This window comes from Equus quagga, chromosome 19 (genome assembly GCF_021613505.1).
Source record: "Equus quagga isolate Etosha38 chromosome 19, UCLA_HA_Equagga_1.0, whole genome shotgun sequence".
In the NCBI taxonomy this organism is placed as follows: domain Eukaryota; kingdom Metazoa; phylum Chordata; class Mammalia; order Perissodactyla; family Equidae; genus Equus; species Equus quagga.
In genome coordinates this window covers 41760839-41784920 of record NC_060285.1, presented here as the reverse complement: position 1 = coordinate 41784920, position 24082 = coordinate 41760839, and the positions used below count along the sequence as shown (strand labels likewise).

General features: G+C 37.1%; 1 protein-coding gene across 14 annotated transcripts in view; it reads right to left on the bottom strand.

Annotated features, from left to right (window-relative positions):
• Positions 1 to 24082, bottom strand: part of OSBPL8 (oxysterol binding protein like 8) — a 190977-nt gene that overhangs the window by 7071 nt on the left and 159824 nt on the right. For all 14 annotated transcript variants that reach the window (XM_046646898.1, XM_046646901.1, XM_046646900.1 and 11 more), the window contains 7 exons: positions 20367 to 20465; positions 17972 to 18069; positions 15628 to 15717; positions 14238 to 14374; positions 12447 to 12632; positions 12044 to 12131; positions 271 to 376 (listed from right to left, as the gene is read on the bottom strand). In XM_046646898.1, the coding sequence (XP_046502854.1) occupies positions 271 to 376; positions 12044 to 12131; positions 12447 to 12632; positions 14238 to 14374; positions 15628 to 15717; positions 17972 to 18069; positions 20367 to 20465 (804 nt within the window). The remainder of the gene's footprint in view (positions 1 to 270; positions 377 to 12043; positions 12132 to 12446; positions 12633 to 14237; positions 14375 to 15627; positions 15718 to 17971; positions 18070 to 20366; positions 20466 to 24082) is intronic.

Genomic DNA, 24082 nt, shown 5'->3' with positions numbered 1-24082 from the left:
CTAGGCCGTGGGGTCGGCCCCCAGTGTGCTTCTTGATCTGCATGTTTCATCTTTTTTCACTTCCCATGCCTTTACCTTGTGGCCTGGTCTTGAAATTTATCTATAATGTATAATAGCTTTTCTTGCACACCATCCCTGCTCCCACCAAAACTCTTACATATCTTCTTGAGTTAATATGAAAAAACACTTTCATATATCAAATACAGTGTAGTAATATCCTTTTAAAAATTTAGATTCTTATAGTGAATAGTCTACAGTAAATATTTTTACCTTCACTTCCTGATGAATCCTGGATATCAGGTTCTGGGGAGGAATAGCCTTTTGCTACTTTCTTCTGTTGCCTGGTTGGCTTATGTTTCATTTTTGGGACACTAACCTAAAAAAAAAATCATGCTATTATGTGATTTTGCACCAAATTTTGTAATTAAAGACCAATGTTGTACAACTGTCAAAACTATCTGTTCATGAGCACAACATTAAGAAATAAAAACAAAGATAAAATAGTCTACTTAAAATTTAAGAAATAAGATGTAATATACAATCAAATTACTTTATTCAATTTTAATTTAAAGTATAAAAAAATATATAATGAAGAGTTCCCTTCCACTCCTGACCCCTATCCACCCAGTCTCTCCCCGATTAAACAGACACTCACTGCTTTTAGTTTGTATATTCTTCAAGAGACATTTTTGTGCACACACAAATATGAATATGGATCCCCCCTTTTCTTACTGCACCAGTTAGTACCTCCAGTTGAATGTTAAATAATAGTTTCCTTTTTAATCACACTTATCTTGTTCCCAAGATTAGAAACATCCCCAATGAATGATGTTGGGTTTCTAATAAGATTATTTAGATTATTTACTTTTAATAATATCAGGACAATGTTAGAAAGTATCTTATAATAAATGGAAATGATAGTATTTTGCAGAGCATGGTTTAAATTTGCTTAAACTTAAAATGAAAGTACTTGAGTACATGCACAAGATTCAAAAGTATATCAAACCATCAACTCGAACTAAATTGTCCTTAAAATAATAAATTTGAGACTCTCTCCTATTAATAAGCTTGCAATTTTGGAAATCAGTCCTAAATTTAAAAATCCAAACGCAAAGGAAGAAACTCAAATCAGAAGAGCACGGTAATTCACATGCTGAGAAAAACAGGGAGTCAGTGGTCCTAAGTCTTTTTACTCTGTTCTTAACCTGTTTACTGTTTAAATAGGAATTATCTCCAATTACCTATTCTTTCAAATAATTTTGCAAAATCTTATTCATGTGCTTAAAATTAAAATAAAATTTCCATAATTCTATTATAGAAAATAAATAATAAGCAGGCAGGTTCTGGATTCAGCTCACACTGCACCCTCCTTCTTCAAGTCATGGAGACTTAAAATTTTATAATGTCTAAAAAGACAATGTACATACCATTTCAGATGGTATTGTAAATTGAATTGCGTTCTTAATTTCCTTTTAGGATTGTTCATTGCAGGTATTTAGAAACACAACTGATCTTTGTGTGTTCATCTTATACCGTGCAACTTTGCTAAATTTGTTCATCAGCTCTAGCATATTTCTAATGGATTCTTTGGGATTTTCTATGTATAGGATCACGTAATCTATGAATATGGTAGTTTTACTTCTTCATTTCCAACTTGCATGCCTTTTTATTTTTCTTGTCTAATTTCTCTGGCTAGAACTTCCAGTACAATGTTAAGTAGCAGTGGTGAAAGTGTGCATGCTTGTCTTATTCCTGATCTTAGGGAGAAAGTTTTCACTCTTTTCACCACTGAGTATGTTAAAAAATTTTTTTGATTATGAAAGGATATTGGATTTTGTCAAATGCCTTTTCTGTGTCAATTGAGATGAGCACGTGATATTTCCCCTCACTGCTTATAATGTCATGGTGTGTGTCTCTCTGAGTTTATCCTACTTGTACTTTGTAGAGCTTCTTGGATTTGTAGATTCATATCTTTCACGAAATTTGGGGGACTTCTTTCTTCAAACATTCTTTTGCCTCTTTCTCTTCCTCTTCTCTTTCTGAGACCCCCTTAATGCATATGATGATCCACTTGATGTTGTGCCATAGGTCCCTTAGGCTCTGTTCACTTTTCTTCATTCTTTTTTAAGACTGGATAATTTCAATTGTCCTAAGTTTAATGATTCTGTCTTCTGCCTGCCCAAATCTGTTGCTGAATATCTTTAGTGAAATTTTCATTTCAGTTATTGTATTTTTGAGCTCCAGAATTTCTGTTACGTTCTTTTGCATAATTTCTCTTTATTGATACTCTGATTTTGTTTATACATCTTTTTCTTGATTTCCTTTAGTTCTTTGTCCCTGTTTCCTTTAACACTTTGACCATATTTAAGACAAGCGTTTTAAAGTCTTTGGTAAATCTGATATCTGGACTTAATCAGGGATGATTTCTGTCAATTTATTTTGTTCCTTTTAAACAGGAAGCTGTTTCTTTGTATGCCTTGTAATTCTTGGTTGAAAACTGAACATCTGAATCCAAATCCACATTCTTAGAGTTGGTTCAAATTGGAGGTTGATGAAGACTGGTGAGAAGCCATTAATGACAAAGGGAGTCAGCACTCTAACTCTCGGTATACAAAGATTTATTGTAATCAGTAAACTCTACCTTTAGGAGGAAATACAGATGCCCTGTGTGTCTCTATCATGTTAGTGTTATTAAAGGAAGAAACAAAATTTAAAATTTTTTTGAATTTCTAAATTGTGATAATGTGTGTATATACATATATAAATTTTACTGTTTTAAGTGCACAATTCAGTAGTACTAAGTATATTCACAATATTGTGCAACCATCACCACTACTTCCAAAACATTTTCATCATCCCAAACAGAGACTCTGTAACAATTAAGCCATATCATCATCTGAGCCTTCAGTAAGTTGTAATCTTTTTGCTGGTGGAGGGGTCTTGCCTCAATGTTGATGGCTGCTGACTGATCAGGGTGGTGGCTGCTAAAGGTTGGGTGGCTGTGGCAATTTCTTTAAATAAGACAACAACAAAGTTTGCTGCATCAATTAACTCTTCCTTTCAAGAATGATATCTCTGGGAGGAGGCGTAGCAAAATGGCGGGATGAGCTGACCTGGGACTCTCTCTCCTCCAAATTACAACAAAGGATTGGAAAAAAACTGAATTTCAGCTAATAAACCTAATGCCAGACTGTCAGAGACCTACACCACCAAAAAGACGGAGGACGGAGAGGCTGCTGCCGGCCTCGGAGGAGCTGGAATGGGGTAAGAGAGAACTTTGCTCCCTCCCCTAGAGACTCGGATTGCTGCTGTGGGTGCGGGAAGGAGCAAGGGAGGGGCCGCGCGACCTGGGAATCATCCAGGACTCCCGCCGCCAGTACAGTGGAAACCCGCTGACAGGGAAAGCTTCTGTGTGTGGGGACCCCATCATGCCAGGGCCCTGGGAGACCAGAGAACAGAACTGATCCGAATCCAGATCGGCACGTGAGAAAAACAGCCCCTCCACCCACCTGTGGCAAACTGCGCTGGGTGCTGCCATCTTGCCTGAAGGCGGAGAGCTCAGAATGCGCGGCTCTCAACCCCCATCTAGTGGTGACAGGCTGTAACTGCAACTGAATTTTACCATCATGCAAAAAAACCGCTCCTCTACCATCCAGCAATTTATAAAAGCCCCAGACCAGAAGTAAAACAATAAAAACACAGAATTAAGTCCTGAGGACTTGGAAATAGGTAAACTAAGTGAAAATGAGTTCAGAGTAGCTATAATCAAAAAAGTCAATGCGGTAGAGAGAAAGATAGAGAAACAAGCCAACGAGTTCTGGAGTTACTTCACAAAAGAGACTGAAATTAGAAAGAAGAATCAAACAGAATTACTAGAGATGAAAAACACAGTGGACCAGATAAAGCAGAACATGGATTCCCTGAATGCCCGTGTAGACACTGTAGAAGAGCAAATTAGCATAATCGAAGATAGACAGGCTGAGTGGCTCCAGACAGAGGAAGAAAGAGAACTAAGAATTAAAAAAAAATGAGGAAAATCTCCGAGAGATAGCGGATTCAATGAGGAGAAAGAATTTAAGGATCACAGGAATTCCCGAGAACGTGGAAAAGGAAAATGGAGCAGAAAGTGTGCTTAATGAAATTATAGAAGAGAACTTCCCAAATCAAGGGATTGAAGGAGAAATGTGTGTAGAGGAAGCTTTCAGATCTCCTAGATTTGTCAATGCAAAAAGAGCTACTGCAAGGCATATAGTAGTACAAACGGCAAAAATGAAAGACAAAGAAAGAACACTCAAGGCAGCAAGACAGAAGAAAATAACCTACAAAGGAACTCCTATCAGACTTTCAGTGGATTTCTCTATAGAAACCTTACAAGCTAGGAGAGAATGGAGTGACATATTCAAAACTTTAAAAGATAAAAATCTTCAGCCAAGAATACTCCATCCAGCAAGAATATCCTTCAGATATGAGGGAGAAATTAAATCTTTTCCAGACAAACAAAAGTTAAGGGAATTTGGAACCAAAAGTCCTCCACTACAAGAAATCCTCAAGAAGCCTCTCATACCTGAAAAAAGAAAAAAGGGAGATAGGGGTCACAACCACAGAGTAGGGAGACAGACAGATAGAACCAGAATAGGATAGCAAATATTCAACTATAGCATTAGGATAAAGGTAAGGAAACTACCAAAGCAAAGACGATCTTATCACTCTAACTACAAACTCATAACACGAGTTGGAATAAGAAATGAAAATAATAATTTAGGAGGGGAAGAGCAAAGGGACTAAATCAGTGTAGGCCAAATAAGTAAGAGACCACCAGAGAATAGACTATATTATACACGAGATTCTAAATACAAACTTCAGGGTAGCCACTAAACTAAATAACAGAACAGAGCCACAAAACATAAATAAGGAAAAATCTAAGAAACCCAGCATAAGAAATTGCAGTAGTCAATGGGTAGGCTAAAGCACACAGGACAAGATACAAAGGTAATGGAGGAAATCCAGATAACGAGCGACAGATTGTCAGCATTAAGTCCACATGCATCAATAATCACCCTCAATGTAAACGGACTGAACTCTCCAATAAAAAGACACAGAGTGGCAAAATGGATTAAAGAACAAGATCCAACAATTTGTTTCCTCCAGGAAACACATCTCAGCCCCAAGGACAAACACAGGCTCAGAGTGAAGGGGTGGAGGACAATACTTCAAGCTAATAGCAAGGAAAAAAAGGCAGGTGTTGCAATTCTTATATCAGACCAAGTGGATTTCAAAATAAGACAGGTAAAGAGAGACACAGAGGGACAATATATAATGATCAAAGGGACACTTCATCAAGAAGAAATAATGCTTATAAATATCTATGCACCCAACATAGGAGCACCAAGCTTCATAAAGCAACTATTAACAGACTTAAAGGAAGATGTTAAAAACAATACAATAGTAGTAGGGGACCTCAACACCCCACTCACATCAATGGACAGATCATCCAGACAGAAAATCAACAAGGAAATAGTGGAGCTAAACGAAAAACTAAAACAATTGGACTTAATAGACATATATAGATCACTTCATCCTAAAACAGCAGAATACACATTCTTCTCAAGTGCACATGGAACATTCTCAGGGATAGACCATATGTTGGGAAACAAGGCAAGCCTCTACAAATTTAAAAAACTTGAAATAATAACAAGCATCTTCTCCGATCATAATGCTATAAGGCTAGAAATTAATTACAAGAAAAAAGCTGAGAAAGGCACAAAGATGTGGAGACTAAACAATACTCTACTGAACAAGCAATGGATCATTGAAGAAATTAAAGAAGAAATGAAAACATACCTGGAAACAAATGAAAATGATAACATGCCATACCAACTCATATGGGATATAGCAAAAGCTGTATTAAGAGGAAAATCCATCACAATACAGGCACATCTTAACAAACAAGAAAAATCCCAAATAAGCAATCTTAAACTACACGTAACTGAACTAGAGAAAGAAGAACAAATAAAGCCCAAAGTCAGCAGAAGGAGAGAAATAATAAAAATCAGAGCAGAAATAAATACTATTGAAACAAAAAAGGCGGTAGAAAGGATCAATGAAACAAAGAGCTGGTTCTTTGAGAAAATAAATAAAATTGACAAACCCCTAGCCAGACTTACAAAGAAAAAAAGGGAGAAAGCTCAAATAAACAAAATCAGAAATGAAAGAAGAGAAATAACAACAGACTCTGCAGAAATACAACGGATTATAAGAGAATACTATGAAAAACTCTATGCTAACAGAATGGATAACCTAGAGGAAATGGATAAATTCTTGGACTCCTACAATCTCCCAAAGCTCACTTAAGAAGAAGCAGACAATTTGAACAGACCACACTCACAAGGAAAGAGATTGAAACAGCAATCAAAAGCATCCCAAAGAATAAAACCCCAGGACCAGACGGCTTTCCTGGGGAATGCTACCAAACTTTCAGAGAGGATTTAATACCTATCCTTTTCAAGCTATTCCAAAAAATTAGGGAGAATGGAACACTTCCTAACACATTCTATGAGGCCAACATCACGCTGATACCAAAGCATGACAAGGACACCACGAAAAAAGAGAACTACAGGCCAATATCACTGATGAACGTAGATGCAAAAATTCTAAACAAAATTTTGGCAACCTGAATTCAGCAATTCATCAAAAGGATCATACATCACGATCAGGTGGGATTCATACCAGGGACACAGGGATGGTTCAACATCCGCAAATCAATCAACGTGATACACCACATTAACAAACTGAGGAATAAAAACCACATGATCATCTCAATAGATGCAGAGAAAGCATTTGACAAGATCCAACAGCCATTTATGATAAAAACTCTGAACAAAATGGGCATAGAAGGAAAGTACCTCAACATAATAAAGGCCATATATGACAAACCCACAGCCAACATCATACTCAATGGGCAAAAACTGAGTGCCATCCCCCTGAAAACAGGAACAAGACAAGGATGCCCTCTATCACCACTCTTATTTAACACAGTACTGGAGGTCCTGGCCAGAGCAATCAGGCAAGAAAAAGGAATAAAAGGAATCCAAATAGGGAGGGAAGAAGTGAAACTCTCACTGTTTGCAGACAACATGATCTTATATATAGAAAACCCCAAAGAATCCATTGGAAAACTCTTAGAAGTAATCACCAACTACAGCAAAGTTGCAGGGTATAAAATCAATTTGCATAAATCAGTACCATTTCTATATTCTACTAATGAACTAACAGAAAAAGAACTCAAGAACAAAATACCATTCAGAATCGCAACAAAAAGAATAAAATACCTCGGGGTAAATTTAACTAAGGAAGTGAAGGAACTATATAATGAAAATTACAAAGCCTTTCTGAGAGAATTGGACCATGACATAAGGAGATGGAAAGACATTCCATGTACACGGATTGGAAGAATAAACATAGTTAAAATGTCCGTTCTACCTAAAGCAATCTACAGATTCAATGCTACCCCAATCAGAATCCCAATGGCATTCTTTACAGAATTAGAACAAAGAATCCTAAAATTCATATGGGGCAACAAAAGACCCCGAATTGCTAAAGCAATCCTGTGAAAAAAGAACAAAACGGGAGGCATCACAATCCCTGACTTCAAAACATACTACAAAGCTACAGTAATCAAAACAGCATGGTACTGGTACAAAAACAGGTGCACAGATCAATGGAACAGAATTGAAAGCCCAGAAATAAAACCACACATCTATGGACAGCTTATCTTCGACAAAGGAGCTGAGGACCTACAATGGAGAAAAGAAAGTCTCTTCAACAAGTGGTGCTGGGAAAACTGGAAAGCCACATGTAAAAGAATGAAATTGACCATTCTTTTTCACCATTCACCAAAATAAACTCAAAATGGATCAAAGACCTAAAGGTGAGACCTGAAACCATAAGGCTTCTAGAGGAAAACGAAGGCAGTACACTCTTTGACATCAGTATTAACAGGATCTTTTCAGACACCATGTCTTCTCAGAGAAGGGAAACAATAGAAAGAATAAACAAATGGGACTTCATGAGACTAAAGAGCTTCTTCAAGGCAAATGAAAACAGGATTGAAACAAAAAAACAACCCACTAACTGGGAAAAAATATTTGCAAGTCATATATGTGACAAAGGCTTAATAACCATAATATATAAAGAACTCTCACAACTCAACAACAAAAAAATCAAACAACCCAATCAAAAAATGGGCTGGAGACATGAACAGATATTTCTCCAAAGAAGATATCTGGATGGCCAAGAGGCACATGAAAAGATGCTCATCATCGCTGATCATCAGGGAAATGCAAATCAAAACTATACTAAGATATCACCTTACACCCATTAGAATGACAAAAATATCTAAAACCAATAGTAACAAATGTTGGAGAGGTTGTGGAGAAAAAGGAACCCTCATACATTGCTGATGGGAATGCAAACTGGTGCAGCCACTATGGAAAACAGTATGGAGAGTCCTCAAAAAATTAAAAATAGAACTACCATACTATTCCACCAGCTATTCCACTACTGGGTATCTATCCAAAGAGTTTGAAGTAAGCAATTCCAAAAGTTCTATGCACCCCAATGTTCACTGCAGCATTATTTACAATAGCCAAGACATGGAAGCAACCTAAGTGCCCATCAACAGATGAATGGATAAAGAAGATGTGATATATATATACAATGGAATACTACTCAGCTGTAAAACAGAACAAAATCATTCCATTTGCAATAACATGGATGGACCTTGAGGGAATTATGTTAAGTGAAATAAGCCAGTTACAGAAGGATAATCTCTGTATGATTCCACTCATATGAGGAAGTTAAAAATGTGGACAAAGAGAACAGATTAGTGGCTACCAGGGGAAAGGTGGGGTGAGGGGTGGGCACAAAGGGTGAAGTGGTGCACCTACAACATGAATGACAAACATTAATGTACAACTGAAATTTCACAAGATTGTAACCTATCATTAACTCAATAAAAAAAATAAAAATAAAAGAATGATATCTGTGTACCATGTGATGCAGTTTGATAGCATTTTACCCACAGTAGAACTTCTTTCAAAATTGGAGTAAATTCTCTCACACTCTGCCATTGCTTTATCAACTAAGTTTATGTAATATTCTAAATCCTTTGTTGTCATTTCAACAATCTTCACAACATCTTCACCAGGAATAGATTCCATTTCAAGAAACCACTTTCTTTGCTTATCCATAAGAAGCAACTCCTCATCCGTTCAACTTTTATCATGAGATTGCAACAATTCAGTCACATCTTCAGGCCCCACTTCTAATTCTAGTTCTCTTGCTGTTTTCACCACATCTACAGTTACTTCTCCCACTGAAATCTTGAACCCCTCAAAGTCGTCCATGAGGGTTGGAATCAACTTCTTCCAAACTCCTGCTGATCTTGATATTTTGACCTCTTCCCATGAATCACAAATGTTCTTAACCGCATCTAGAATAGTGAATCCTTTCCGGAAGGTTTTCAATTGACTTTGCCCAGAACCATCAGAGGAATCTATCTATGGCAGCTACAGTCTTATGAAATGTATCTTTTAAATAATAAGACTTGAAAGTTGAAATTACCTCTTGATCCATGGGCTGCAGAATGGATGCTGTGTTTGCAGGCATGAAAACAACACTTATCTCATTGTATATCTCCGTCAGAGCTCTCGGGTGACCAGGTGCATTGTCAATGAGCAGTCATATTTTGAAAGGAATCTGTTTTTCCTGAGCAGTCAGTCCCAACAATGGGCTTAAACTATTCAGTAAGCCATGTTGTAAACACGTGCTGTCATCCAGGCTTTGTTGTTCCATTTATGGAGCACAGGAACAGTAGATTTACCATAATTCTTAGGGGCACTAGGATTTTCAGAATGATAAATGAGCATTGGCTTCAACTTAAAGTCATCAGCTGCATTAGCCTGTAACAAGAGAGTCAGCCTGTCCTTTGAAGCTTTGAAGGCAGGCACTGACTTCTCCTCTCTAGCTATGAAAGTCCAGGATGGCATCTTCTTCCAATAGAAGGTTGTTTCGTCTATACTGAAAATCTGCTGTTTAGTGTAGCACCTTCATTAATGATCTTAGCTAGATCTTCTGGATAACTTGCTGCAGCTTCTCCAGCAGCACTTGCTGCTTCACCTTGCACTTCCATGTTGTAGAGATGGCTTTTTTCTTAAACCTCATGATCCAACCTCTGCTAGCTTCAATATTTTCTTGTGCAGCTTCCTCACCTCTCTCAACCTCCATAGAATTCAAAGGAGTCAGGGCCTTGCTCTGGATTAGGCTTTGGCTTCAGGGAATGTTGTGGCTGGTTTGATCTTCTATCCAGACCACTAAAACTTTCTCCGTGTCAGCAATAAGGCTGTTTTGCTTTCATATCATTCGTGTGTTCACTGGAGTAGCACTTTTCATTTCCTTCAAGAACTTTTCCTTTGCATGGCACAAGAGGCCTAGCTTTCAGCCTGTCTCAGCTTCCAACATGCCTTCCTCACTAATCATTTCTAGCTTTTGATTTAAGGTGAGAGACGTGTGACTCTTCCTTTCACTTGAACACTTAGAGGTCATTGTAGGGTTATTAAGTGGCCTAATTTCAAGGTTGTTGTGTCTCAGGGAATATGGAGGCTGGAGGAGAGGGAGAGAGATGGGGGGATGGCCAGTCAGTGGAGCAATGAGAACGCACAACATTTACTGATTAAGTTCACTGTCATATATGGGCGTGGTTTGTGGCACCTGAAAACAATTATGATAGTAACATCAAAGATGACTCATCACAGATCACCATAATATAATAATGAAAAAGTTTGAAATATTGCTAGAATTACCAAAATGTGACACAGAGATATGAAATGAGCAAATGCTGTTGGGAAAATGGTGCTGACAGACTCGCTTGACAAAGGGTTGCCACAAACCTTCAATTTGTAAAAAGTGCAATATCTGCGAAGGACAATAAAGTGAAGTGCAATAAAATGAGGTATGCCTGTGCTCCATTTGTTCAGTGAATTTCTCAGACTGTTTTTCCAAAGTCTGTTTTCCTTGTTGTACATGGTCATTGAAGTCTCTGTTCCTTAGTTTGTTTTCTACTAGTATTTTGACAGAAATTTCCTTGAACACCAGTAGCTAAACAAATAAAGACAAAAACAAAAAGAATACTCTTCCATACTGGCAGTCTGGTTCTGTGCACAGACACTCCCTTAACACTTAGCCAGGCTTGTACCAAGCCTAGCTATTAGCCTGAGGGATAATATTTCAGCCTAAGCTGAAAGCTTAGAGATTTCTCAGGTCTTTTTAGAGCATAAGCATCTTGCCTTGGGCATCTGCAGGGCTTCCTGAATTCCCCTGTATTCATGGGGCTTTTCAGTGCCCTAGTTTCCCAAAGAATCTTTCCTCAGCTTTTGTTCCTGGGCCTTATGTGGTCTGTCGTAAGGTTTCAGCATTAATCTTTTGCCCCAGCTATCTGCAGGTTATTAGTTGGGCTTGCAGTATTTTCAAGCAATGCCTGTAGCTCTCTGGCTGAGTTCTGAGTTAGACAAAACAGAGATGTGTGCCCTGCACAAATCCTTCAGGGAGCCCCCAGACAGGTTACAACAGACACACACAATTTGTGAATAAGGTCTGCTCTGCTGCCTCTGGAATCAGGACTCACACTGGAAATGTTGGGACCCTTCAAGACTGCCATTGCACCAGGGAGGTGTTGGGGCAAGGGCAAATAAAAATACTCTAAAGATTTCCTACTGCTTTGAAGTCACCTCTTTCTTGACTCAGTGTTCACTCAGTTGCTGCAAATCTCTTAGTATTTTCCAGAGTCTTGGCCGATTTGGTTCTGACAGATTCTGCTTGCTTTTTGATGTTTCTTTGTGGGGACAAGAACTTGGAGCTGCTTACTCTGCCAGTTTGCTTACCCAAAATTTTAAATTTTGAAACGAAATTTTAAATGTTGGCAGCCAAAGATACTAAGGATTTAAAAGACTTATATGCCTAGCAGATCAGGTTACTTTTTATTACATACCATTGGAGTGCGATGTTTCACTTTGGTCTGGATAACACCATCTTTTTCGAACTGTATCATATCATTAAGGGGGTCCCATGGTCGGGTACTAGAAAATGAAAAAAAAGCCACTTGTTTAATAACTAACTGAAAGCTTTTTCAAAAACTTTCTATTTGATTAGATTTTCATTAGTAATTATAAACCTAGCTTAAGATTTAGGTTTGTCATATCTAATCTTCTGAGCCTCAGGTTATTTTAAGGCTAACTACTATCATGGAGTTAAATTTATAATAAATGAAACATCAAATTTAAAATCTCATACTAATTTATATATATGACAATAAAAAAACTAACAATAAAAATTCTAGAAATGAAGGCAACACACTATGCTGACATATGTTTGTAATATATTCAATTACTTACTCTGCAAACTTGTAATGCCATTCTCCTGTGAGTGGATCCAGTTCAAATAACTTGCAAGTCCACTCTTCATTTTTCGTTTTCCGATCTCTGGCAGCTTGTCTTTGAGCTTCTTCTAAGACATATTTCTCTTGAGTAGCTTCTGTTTGGTCTTTGGCATTTATGGCTCGAGTTACCCGCTGCCAGAGTCTAATACGTGTACAAAAATAGTATTAAAACAACAGAAAATCAACTCCATATAGAATAGGCTTGAATCCCCTTGAGAAGAAAATGATGCCCATGTGGGTTTTTGGCTTTGACAAAGTTCTTGCTCAAATGCTTAAAAATGAGTCCAGATGTAACAAGTGGTGCCATGAGTAGAGAGATACAATGGAGACTAATTTTTTTTATTGGCAAGAGCAATGTATTACATGGGTTCTTGAATGTATGGCAATGAATGGTACTGACCCAAGATGACAGGAGTGTAATGAAGGCTCAGGAATCTACATTTTTAACCAGTTCCCCAGCTGATTCTTCTACATACTGTTTAAGATCCACTGGACTCAAAGATCCAACAGTGTAATGCCAGGCTTCTTGACCTTGGATGCAGCAATTATCAGGGAACTTTTAACAGGATCTCTGGGGGTGGGCCCAAGTATTTTTTTAATGTTTCCCGGATAATTTTAATGTGTAGCCAGTGTTGAAAACTACTTATTTAACAAGAAAAGAAGACTGAGGTAAAATCTTCCCACCTACTCAAGTTTAGTTTTTTATCAGATAAATAAAACTGTATCTGTCTTCCACCTATCTGGGAAGACAGCATGTTGGGAGTGAAAGAACAAAGGCTTTGGAATCACGTAGGCTTGGGTTAAATACTAGATCTGCCACTGTTTGGCTGGTGAATTTAAAGTTACTTATCCTACGACTTGTTTTCTTCATCTTTTAAAAGATGTTAAATTATAGCCACACCTCAAAAATTGTTGTCTAACTTACTTGGCAAAGCTTCGCTCTGGACAGAGAGCATCACGTGATTACAGCTGAAACAAAATTTTTAGAACTGGCGCATACCTATTCTTCCATCTTTGACCACCTCAATTTTGAGTGTAGAAGGAAAGTACATACAGACTTGAATCCCCGTGAGAGAGAATGATAATGCATGTGGGAACGTGTAATGAGGACTAAACTACGTAATGTGTATAAAGTACCTAGCATAGTATCTTTTACACAGACGCCTCCTTCTCCTAACACAAAGAGATATAATAAGAATAAAATTGGGCAATGTGTATAAAATATTTCTGGTTCCAAAGTATTAGAGATACAGCAAGAATTTCATGATTTAAGAACAGAAACTATGGCCTTAATTATTACCCAACTAATGTAAATTCTATACAAGCTTGCACATCTAGCACCATTCTTGTATCATGGAAAATAAAACAAAAGTAGATTTTGCACCACTCCCTTCACCTAGAGTTCTACATGCCTAACCCAGGTTAGAAAACAGCTGCCAGAAAAACCAAGAATCACTACTTAGTCCCATAATTTCATGCAAACAAAATAAAAGTTTTTTTTTAAATAGGCCCTGGAGTAGGTTAGAAGAGAAAGGAAAAAATGGGGAGACTTAGTTCTGAGCTGCAGAAAAGCAGCATGATTTGTATTTCACATATACAAAACAGAATCCTGTCGCATCCCACAAATGTTAAACTATTTTGCCAGATTCAAATATGACTGAAGACAGAGAAAAGTGACCACACTATTGAGGGACTGAAAAAATAGTCTTTGATTATCATGAAGGTAGCTGAAAAATGGCACACTTACTTCTCTGATTCGAAATCTTCCTGCTCTTCAAATTTTACAGTGTGTCTTATTAATCTCCATTGCTTAATGTCTGGTGTTGGATTCCAGAAAACCTCTGAATTATCGGTCTTTTTCTCATTAATAAAAACTTCACTATCCTATATTTAAAGGAAATTAAAAGGGGTTACATAGTATAGTAATATAATAATACCTAATACTTTCTTCCTGATACCTAATCCCACAAACACATTTTTAAAACAAATATAACTAGCACTTTCCTAAAAGCCCCAAATCTCCTGTCATTTTTTAGAAAAACATTAAGATTGAATATGTAACACTAGTCATTTTAAAATTTGAGTGAATATACAGGAAGTTTATAGATTTCACAAGCTCTGCTTAATAACCTATTTCAAGCAATTCCATGCAGAGCCTCCAGACCATCTCCAAACTGTCCAAGCAGAGCACAGTGTTTGCCGCAGCCACAGGGAGGTGCTGGGACCGCCTGCGACTCACTGTATGTAGAAAAACCGGACAGAGCCTTTCTTAGCATTGTAAATCTGAGCACAATCTTAGAAATTTCATTTTTTAAAAAAGACTTTTTATCTTTTTCCCAAATGCTATTCAGATAGAAGTAAAATTACAGAGCATATGTGGCCTCTTCGTTGAATTTCTAGATCAAGTTTCATTTTCTTATTATATTTCTCATCATTTTCTGCTTATTATAATGCAGAAAACAGCATACAGTCGGTGTTCACAGTCAGAGTACGTCAAGGCAGTCGCCTGATAGGATCCTTTTTATTCATTTAACCTCCTCTTCACAAAATTACATACATGTGAACTCAGGTCGGCAGAGAAGTAAATAAAAGCCATTGCTCTCATATACCACTATTTTCCTTTCCACGCTCCTCAGAAGGAAGTATACCTCTAACTGGAAATGCCTCTTCCCTCCAGGTGAGAGGCAGTACACTGCTGTGCGTGCAAGCACAGCCCTCGAGCCAGAGTGCCTGCCTGGGATTCTTGCTCCACCTCTTACTTTGAGCAAATTATTTAAACTCTTGGTGCCGCAGTGTCCTCCTCTGTAAAATGGGGACAATAACAGTACCCACCTCATAGGGTTATTATATTAAATACTAAATGAGTTAATATGAGGAACATTTTTAAACAATGCACCACATAGTAGGTGATATATAAGAGCTAGTTATTTTTATTGATTTCGAGTTTTGGAAAGATAAAATATTACATAAAACTAAACATTGCTGATAACAGATCAACACCAAAATATTTGTTAAGCTGAAGCTTATGTTGAATAGTGATGCTTTAAGCAATGAAACAAGTGAGCTTATGAAATTATTGTTAATTTTTTCCCACAGAATAAAATTCTTTTGTAAAGCTGAAATATAAAAACACTTACCCAATGGCCTTCCAAAGTAGCTAGGACTTCTTTCCCCAATTTAAGTTTCCCTGATATTTGATTAACACAGTCACTACTACCTAGAAATGGCTTTCAAGAAAGAAAATGTTAAAGAGACATTTTACTTTTAAGTTATATTTACATATAATATAGACAAATAACAACAGAAAAAGTTAATTGTTTAGTTACAGTGCTGCTGACGGCACAAATGGTGAAATATTGACTCCAATTTTAGTCAGAAATGTTCAATAAAAAGAAATTTGAGGGGCCAGCCCTGTGGCCAAGTGGTTAATTTCACACACTCCATTTCAGCGGCCCAGGGTTTCGCCAGTTCGGGTCCTGTGAGGGGACCTAGCACCGCTCATCAGGCCATGCTGAGGCGGTGTCCCACATAACAGAACTAGAAGGACCTACAACTAGAATATACAACTATGTACTGGTGGGCTTTGGGGAGAAGAAGAAAAAAAAGGACTGGCAATAGATGTTAGCTCAGGGCCAATCTTTAAAAAAAAAAAAAAAAAGAAATTTGAATTTGTTGCTGTGGAAAAAATAGGTAAAAACAGACAATGTGAAGTCCGAATAAACACGCTGAAAAGATCACACTGATGTAACTGACTCAAGACTGCAGTCTGTCAACGCCACAATCTATTAAGCAACAGCCACTCAGTACACGTAAGGGACTTAACGCGTCTGTTGACAGAAATAACACCCTCCTTCAAAACGAGACAGTAAAACAATACCCAGCCCAAAGGACCCCCCAAAAATAAGATTAGAAGGAACAGACCTTGAGTTACTACAGTGCCTTACTGATGTCTCTCCTCAGTGACAAAATTTTGATGCTCCAATCTAATCCTTAAAGGCATCATAAATTACTTAAGACCTCTTTAGTCATGATTTTCAAATATCATTATGACCATACAAGTAAAAACTCTGCTAAGATGAAAAAAAAATCAAACAAAGAGCACTGCATCCAATAATACTTAAAAGAGATCATCTTTTTTATTCGAGCAAAGTTGCTGATCGGCTGGACATCAACATAGGAGCAATTTTTAGTAATAAACATCAAATAGTTCATAGAAATATTTTTATCTGAACACAATGTACTATCTTGCACCAACAACTGACACTGTGAAAAGGTCTTAAACTTGCCTTTCACTCTGAGGGGAGACAGGATTTTCCAAAGATGGTCTCAATCATATCTATCCTTCCCTCTCCAGCCCACATGCTCTTCCTCAATGAGACCCTGCCATCTTCCCATTGAGTAGTAGGGTCTACATTCCTTTCCCTTGAATTTGGGTAGGTTTATAACTCTTTAACCAATAGAGGATGGTGGTGATGTAATTTGACTTCTGAGGCTAGGTCAAGGATGGCAATGCAGCTTTTGCCTTGCTCACAAGGACACTACTTGCACTTGGACCCCTGAGCTGCCAAGTTAAGAAGTCTGACTACCTTGAAGCCGCCATGCTGTGAGGAAGCCAAGCCACATGGAAAAGCCACGTATACAGGTGCTCAGCTCAGCAGTCCTAGTCTTTCAGTCCCAACCCAGGCATCAGACAGGTGAGTGATGAGCCTTCAGATGATTCCAGGCCCCAAGTGTCAAGTCAGTAGTAGCCTGCAAATCTTCCTAGCTGAGACCCCAGACATTACGTAGCAGAGACAAGCCATCCCCAATATGCCCAGTCCAAATTTCTGACCCAAAGAACACTGAAGGATCAAAACATGGTTGTTTTCAAGCTTGTGAGTTTTAGAGTAAACTGTTAGGCAGAAATAGTAACTAATACAACGCTGTCTTACTGTACACAGTAAGCTGATACATACTTTTTGGTACTCTGTAAAGCAATGGTTTAATTTACTGAAAAATTTCTATCCATTCACTTCTTAAATCTCATCTCCTATATAATACCAACAGTATTTTTTTTTGAGGAACATTAGCCCTGAGCTAACTGCTGCCAATCCTCCTCTTTTTGCTGAGGAAGACTTGCCCTGAGCTAACATCTGTGCCCATCTTCCTCCACTTTCTATGTGGGACGCCTACCACAGCATGGCTTGCCAGGCAGTGCCATGTCCAGACCTAGGATCTGAACTGGCGAACCCTGGGCCGCCGAAGCAGAATGTGCAAACTTAACCGCTGCAGCACCAGGCCAGCCCCAATACCAAGAGTTTTATTAATTAAAATGAAAAACAAAAAATGATTGCTTTGTGTTGATTTGTATCTTCCAGGGCCACCCTTGCATGAATTCTGTGTTCTTATAGTCTTCAGTTAGGAACTGAACTGGCTCTTTGTTCAATATTTATAGCACAACTCTTCCTTAATAGGCGATACCTCCTATCATTCTCTACTAACCTTTAGTTTGAATTCAAGTACTGCACTATATCCAGTTTTTTGACATGTAATATTGACTGTTCCACCAAGTTCCAGTGTCATTGTGCCATAAAGAATTCCTAAAGGAAAAACAATTTTGACAAAACGTTGAAGAAAGAGAGACAGCGGCTAATAACAAGCAGAGCTTTAAAATCGAATCTCCATATAGAAGGAACTAATAATTGAAGGGTATTCTGTTCTACACCCCCAAAATCTACAATATACACATCAAGTTGGTTCTGTAGGATTTAAATAGATAACAGTTGATCCATATCTGCCAACTGACATTCTCACTAAAATATATTAGTAATCCCAAAATCAACATCTACAGTACTTGTGCAGTCATTTGTGGATATGCACAGAGCAGCGAAAAATTTGAGTTGCCCAATGTGCACACTGACAGCTGAGGTCAAACAAAGTGACACTCTGCGTTTTGGTTTCATCTCTCATGTGGCAAACAAGTCTTTTTTGCAGTATATTTACTGCCACATTTTTTGCATTTTTGTGCTTTTTGTTGGTGATTTTACTATTTAAAATGGCCCCCAAAGGTAGTGCTGAAGTGCCCAAGCACAGAAGGCTGTGATGTACCTTGCAGAGAAAATATGTGTGTGAAAGCTTGATTAAGGTATGAATTATAGTGCTGTTGGCTGTTAGTTAAATGTTAATGAATCAACACTATATAGTAAACAAGGTGTCTTTAAACAGAAACAAGGTTATGTATTGGTTGGTTGATGAAAATGTGACCAGAGGCTCGCAGGAACCTGAGCTCGTATTTTCCCCTGGGAGCAAGGGTTCAGTGTGCCTTAATTTAGTGTTTGTGGTGACCTTATAGAACATAACTACTGCAAACAAGAATCAACTGTACAAGTAAGACAGACAAACTTTAAAAATCCCCCAAAATAGTTTCTGTGGCTAAACAGTTGGGGAAATTCTGAGTTTAAGAAAGTTAAACAGGCTGTGCGTGTGTGTATCTGTTCTTGGACTAAACTGTTGAGGTAGCCTTAATATGCAAATACAGAAGGTTAATTTCCAAGAGGGGAACACTATGTAATGTGTCTCATACTTATTTGGCTATGAAACTGTTATTTTGTAAAACAATTTGTGAGGCTAGTGGTTTGGGGAACACATCTTAGAAAATACACAAGGGTAGAAAATAACCATTGTTTTCTATGCTCATGCTTTTCTGCACAATAAAAACATTGCTACAAAAGAATTTTCCTGTTGCTCCTTGGGTATGGATGGCACTGAGTATCTACATGAAATATCATTTTATTTATTCCAAATGATACAAAATTTAAAACATATTTCTTATCAATTCAATTAATAATTTCAGATATTTCACTTCATGCCTATTTTATGAACCATACATGAACCTCTGAGAATTATCTAGCCTGAGGCCACAAGTTGGCCACTCCTGTACTTAGTACTAGGCAGATTCATGGTACAGTGGATAGGAGTCAACAAGCTTAGAGTTTAGTCTCAGCATTCTTACTAAAACTAGTTGGTTTGGCCTTGGATAAAATTCTTAACCCTTCCAGTTTTCTCATCTGTGAAATGAGGCCATATGAAATGATTTCAATGTTTTCATGAATCAGTTCCTAAAATAGAGGATAATCACCCAAAAAATTATATTTAAGAAATGAGTTGGAAGGGAGGGTAATAATGACCAAGCTGACTGTTTAAGCTGATGCTTTCTAGCACAGGATTGCAGACTGCAGAGATCTTGACTGTCGCATCCTAGCTGAGCTCAGGCAAATTAACCTCTTTGTGCCTCATTTCCCTCATCCATGAAACAGTGATAACATTAACTCCTCTACAGGGCTGCTGGAGTGACTAGATCAGTTTACAAACATAAAGGGCACAGAACAGCTGGGAGCCTGGCCCGTCAAAAATTATAGTTATTGTTTAATATCTTTATCTGTATCCTAAATAATGAGAAAAAGTATTAATACATTAATTTTTAAAAATTGCCAAATGAGGATTGAAAATTTCTTAAAGGACTCAGTACAATGAAAAGCAGTAAATTAAAAGTTAAAAAAGGAATAGTGGTGTAGAAAATGAAAATCACTTTTATAAATTCTGAAATAAGGGCAGTTTCATCAAATTTTAAAACCTGCACATAAGGCAAATGAAATTCTATTATTATAAATCAGCCTCTTCCAACTAGAGTGTGTCATAAAAAGCCCACTGTGGGTGAATTAATTCACTACAGAAATATTCAGCAGATGACAGCAATATCTTGAGCATCTGTAAACCAAAGACACTTTCAAACAAAAGCTGACTCCACCAATCTCAAAACATAACAAACTACAGCCATATACATTTACTTAAAGAGAAGGTTTAAGGAATGTCTAAGTCAATTATGGAAAATATTTACCTTTACAATGAGCATATGGCATTGTCATTACATAATCTTCACCTCTATTCAAGAAAGTTAAACGTGCTTCTCCTTCTAATATTGCAGATAATGAGTTTCCTGAAATAAATATTGTTTATTAAATTTCGCAAAACTCAGTCAACCACTTCAAAACAAACAAAATATATTTAGGACACCAACCAGACATCTCTAGTGGAATGTCCTAAAAATGTCTCAATCTTAATGTGCCAAACATACATTTATCTTATATCCAAAACATTATTTGATCCATATTCCCATTCTTACAAAATGAGTACTTTTAAAAGGTAGAGTAATGTGCTTGTTATATGTTATTTTATATGAGGCTCTTAAGAAAAATCTTTTTTCTCCCCCAAGTAATTTTATTGGGATTATAATGGTATATAACATTGCATAATTTCAGGTGTATATTATTGTTTATTTATCAATTCCTGAATACACTTCATCGTGCTCACCCCCAGTAGTCTAATTTTTATCCATCACCATACATATGTGCTCCTTTGTCCCTTTCACCCACCTCCCAACCCCCTTCCCCTCTGGTAACCATTAATCTGTGCTCTTTATCCAAGAAAAGTCTTAACCATGTAGAACACAATAAAATACTGACTCTTTCACTATATAGATTAATTTTTCCATTTTTTAAATAAAACCATTATGTTTTTATCTGTAAGTCACACTAGCCAGCCCTGGTGGTCTAGTACTTAAGATTTGGTGCTTTCACCACTGAGGCCTAGCTACCAGTTGCTGTGATGCTGAAAGCTATGCCTCCAGTATTTGACACACCAGGAGGGTCATCCATGGCGGACAGGTTTCAGTAGAGCTTCCAGACTAAAACAGACCAGGAGGAAGGACCTGGCCACCCACTTCCAAAAAAATGGGCCATGAAAGCCCTATGAATAGCAGCAGAGCAGTATCTGATAGAGCAGAAGGTGGGACGAAGGTGCAGAGAGACCGGGCAGGGTTCTGCACTGCTGTGCACAGGGTGCCTACACATCGAATTGACTTGACAGTACTAACAACAACAAAGTCAAGTTTTAAGCTTTAAGTACTTATAATTGACATAATACTATAATTTAGAAAAATTAAAAATATGCATAACCCAGCAAAATGATAAAATTTCATGGTATTTTCTTCTAGCTTTTCTCCCAAATGTATTTTTCTTTGCCCTCACCAGTTTTATTGAAGTATAATTTACATACATGACCCATTTTAACTGTGCATTTTGATAGTCTTAGCAACTGTGTACAGTCATGTAACTACCACCACCACAATCAAGATACAGAACTTTCCATCATGCCAAGAAGTTCCCCCTGGCTCTTTGGCAGTCAATTGTTTCCTCCAGCTCCAGGAAACCACTGGTCTGGTTTCTATCACTGTAGTTTTACCAATTCTAAAATTTTTGTATATATGGCTTCACAGAATATGTAGTTTATTGTGTTTAACTTCTTTCATTTAGCAAAATGTTTTTTAGGTTTATCAACGTTGTTGTATCAACATTTCATGCCATTTTAACAATATTAAAAAATCTAATATATGAACATAGTGCATCTCTCCATGTACTTAAATCTTAATTTTCCTCAGCAATGTTTTGGAGTTTTTGGTGTACAGGTCTTAATTAATAAATAAATTTGGGGCCAGCGAGATGTGCAGCGGTTAAGTTTGCATGTTCTGCTTCGGTGGCCAGGGTTTGCTGGTTCGCTGGGGCAGACATGGCACTGCTTGGGAAGCCATGCTGTGGCAGGCATCCCACATATACAGTAGAGGAGGATGGGCACGGATGTTAGCTCAGGGCCAGTCTTCCTCAGCAAAAAGAAGATTGGTGGCAGATGTTAGCTCAGGGCTAATCTTCCTCAAACAAAAAAAAAAATCATTAAATTTATGCCTAAGTATTTTATGTTTCAGATACTATTATAATTGGTGTTTTTAAAAACTTCATTCTGCAAGGGTTCACTTCTACTGCATAGAAATACAAAGGACTTTTGTGCTTTGACCTTGTATCCTGCAACCTTACTAACTTCACGTATTCTAGTAGTTTTGGTCAATTTTTTTGCATATTCTTGAGGATTTTCTATATAGATCAGGTACGTATATGGTTTAACTTCTTCCTTTCTAACCTGCATGCTTCTTTCTTTAATTTGCCTGCTGCATTAGCTAGGACCTCTAATAACATTTTGTTCAGAAGTTGTGAGAATGAACATTCTTGCCTTGTTTCTGATCATAAGTAAAAATTATTGAATTTTCACCTTAAGAGTATGAAGTTGGCTGTATATTTTCCATACATAACTTTAATCTAGTCCTAGTCTGTTGAGAGCTTTTATCGTGAGTAGGTGTTGAATTTTGTGAAATGTCTTTTTTGCATCTATTAAAATGACACAGTTTCTTCTACTAACATGAATTACATTGGTTGGTTTTCAGATCATATACCAACCTTGTAGTCTTGAGATAAACCCCACTTGATCATGATATATATCCTTTTTATATATCCTCATATGTGTGTATTACCATTTATATATACTGATTTGCTAATAATTTAAGGATTTTTGCACGTATATTCGTGAGAAAGAGTGCTCTGTAGTTTTCGTGTAATGTTGATTTTGGGATTAGGGTAATGCTGGCCCCACAAAATGACTTGAGAAGTGTTTCCTCCTCTTCTATTTTCTGTAAGAAGTTGCATAGAATTGGCATTTCTTCCTTAAATGTTTAGAAGAACTCGAGACATCTGGGCCTGGAGCATATCTTTGAAGAAAGATTTTAAATTAGTAATTCAATTTCCTTCACTGATTTAAGGCTATTAAAATTTCTTGTTGCTTCTTGGGTCAGTTTTGGTAATTTGTGTTTTTCAAGGTATTTGCCTATTTCATCTAAGCTATCAAACTTATTGGCGTAAAATTGTCTATAAAATTTCTTCATCATCCTTTTAGTGTCTGTAGGATCAGCAATGATTCCACTCATTTATTCCTAATTTGTATTCCTTTTTCTTGATCAGTCTAAACTCTGGGATTCCCTGCTTTTCTGTATTGACTGTCTACTTTCTATACTATCTGCTCTTCAATATTTCCTTTCTTTTATTTACTTTGAATTTAATTAGCTTTTTTTATAATAGGGTAAAAAGTTCGATCACTGATTTGGATCTCTCTCCTTTTATAAAGTTATAAATTTCTCTCTAAGCATCATTTTGCTGCATCCCACAAATTTTGATATGTTGTATTTTCATTACTATTTAGTTCAAAATGTTTTCTAATTCCTCCTTTGGCTCATTAACTATTTAGTAGTGAGTTGTTTAATTTCCAAATATTTGGAGTTTCCTTTGATATCTTATTCTTTTTTTCTAGTTCTATTTCATTGAGGTTGCAGAACTCATGATTTTAGTCTTTGGAAATTTATGGAGAGTTGTTTAATGGTCAAACATATGGTCTATACTAGTGAAAAACACCATATATGTACTTGAAAATAATGTGTATTTTGTAATTGCTGACTGTGATGTTTTAGAAATGTCAATTAGGGTAAGGTGGTAGATATGTTCTTCAGGTCTTATATATCTTTGCTTATATTTCACCTAGTTGTCTTATTATTTGCTGAGGAGTGTTAATATCTACAACTATGATTTTGGAACTGTCTATATCTCCCTCATTAATTCTATTTTGCTTCATGTATTTTCAAGTTCTGTGATTAGGCATATAGACATTTATGATTATTAT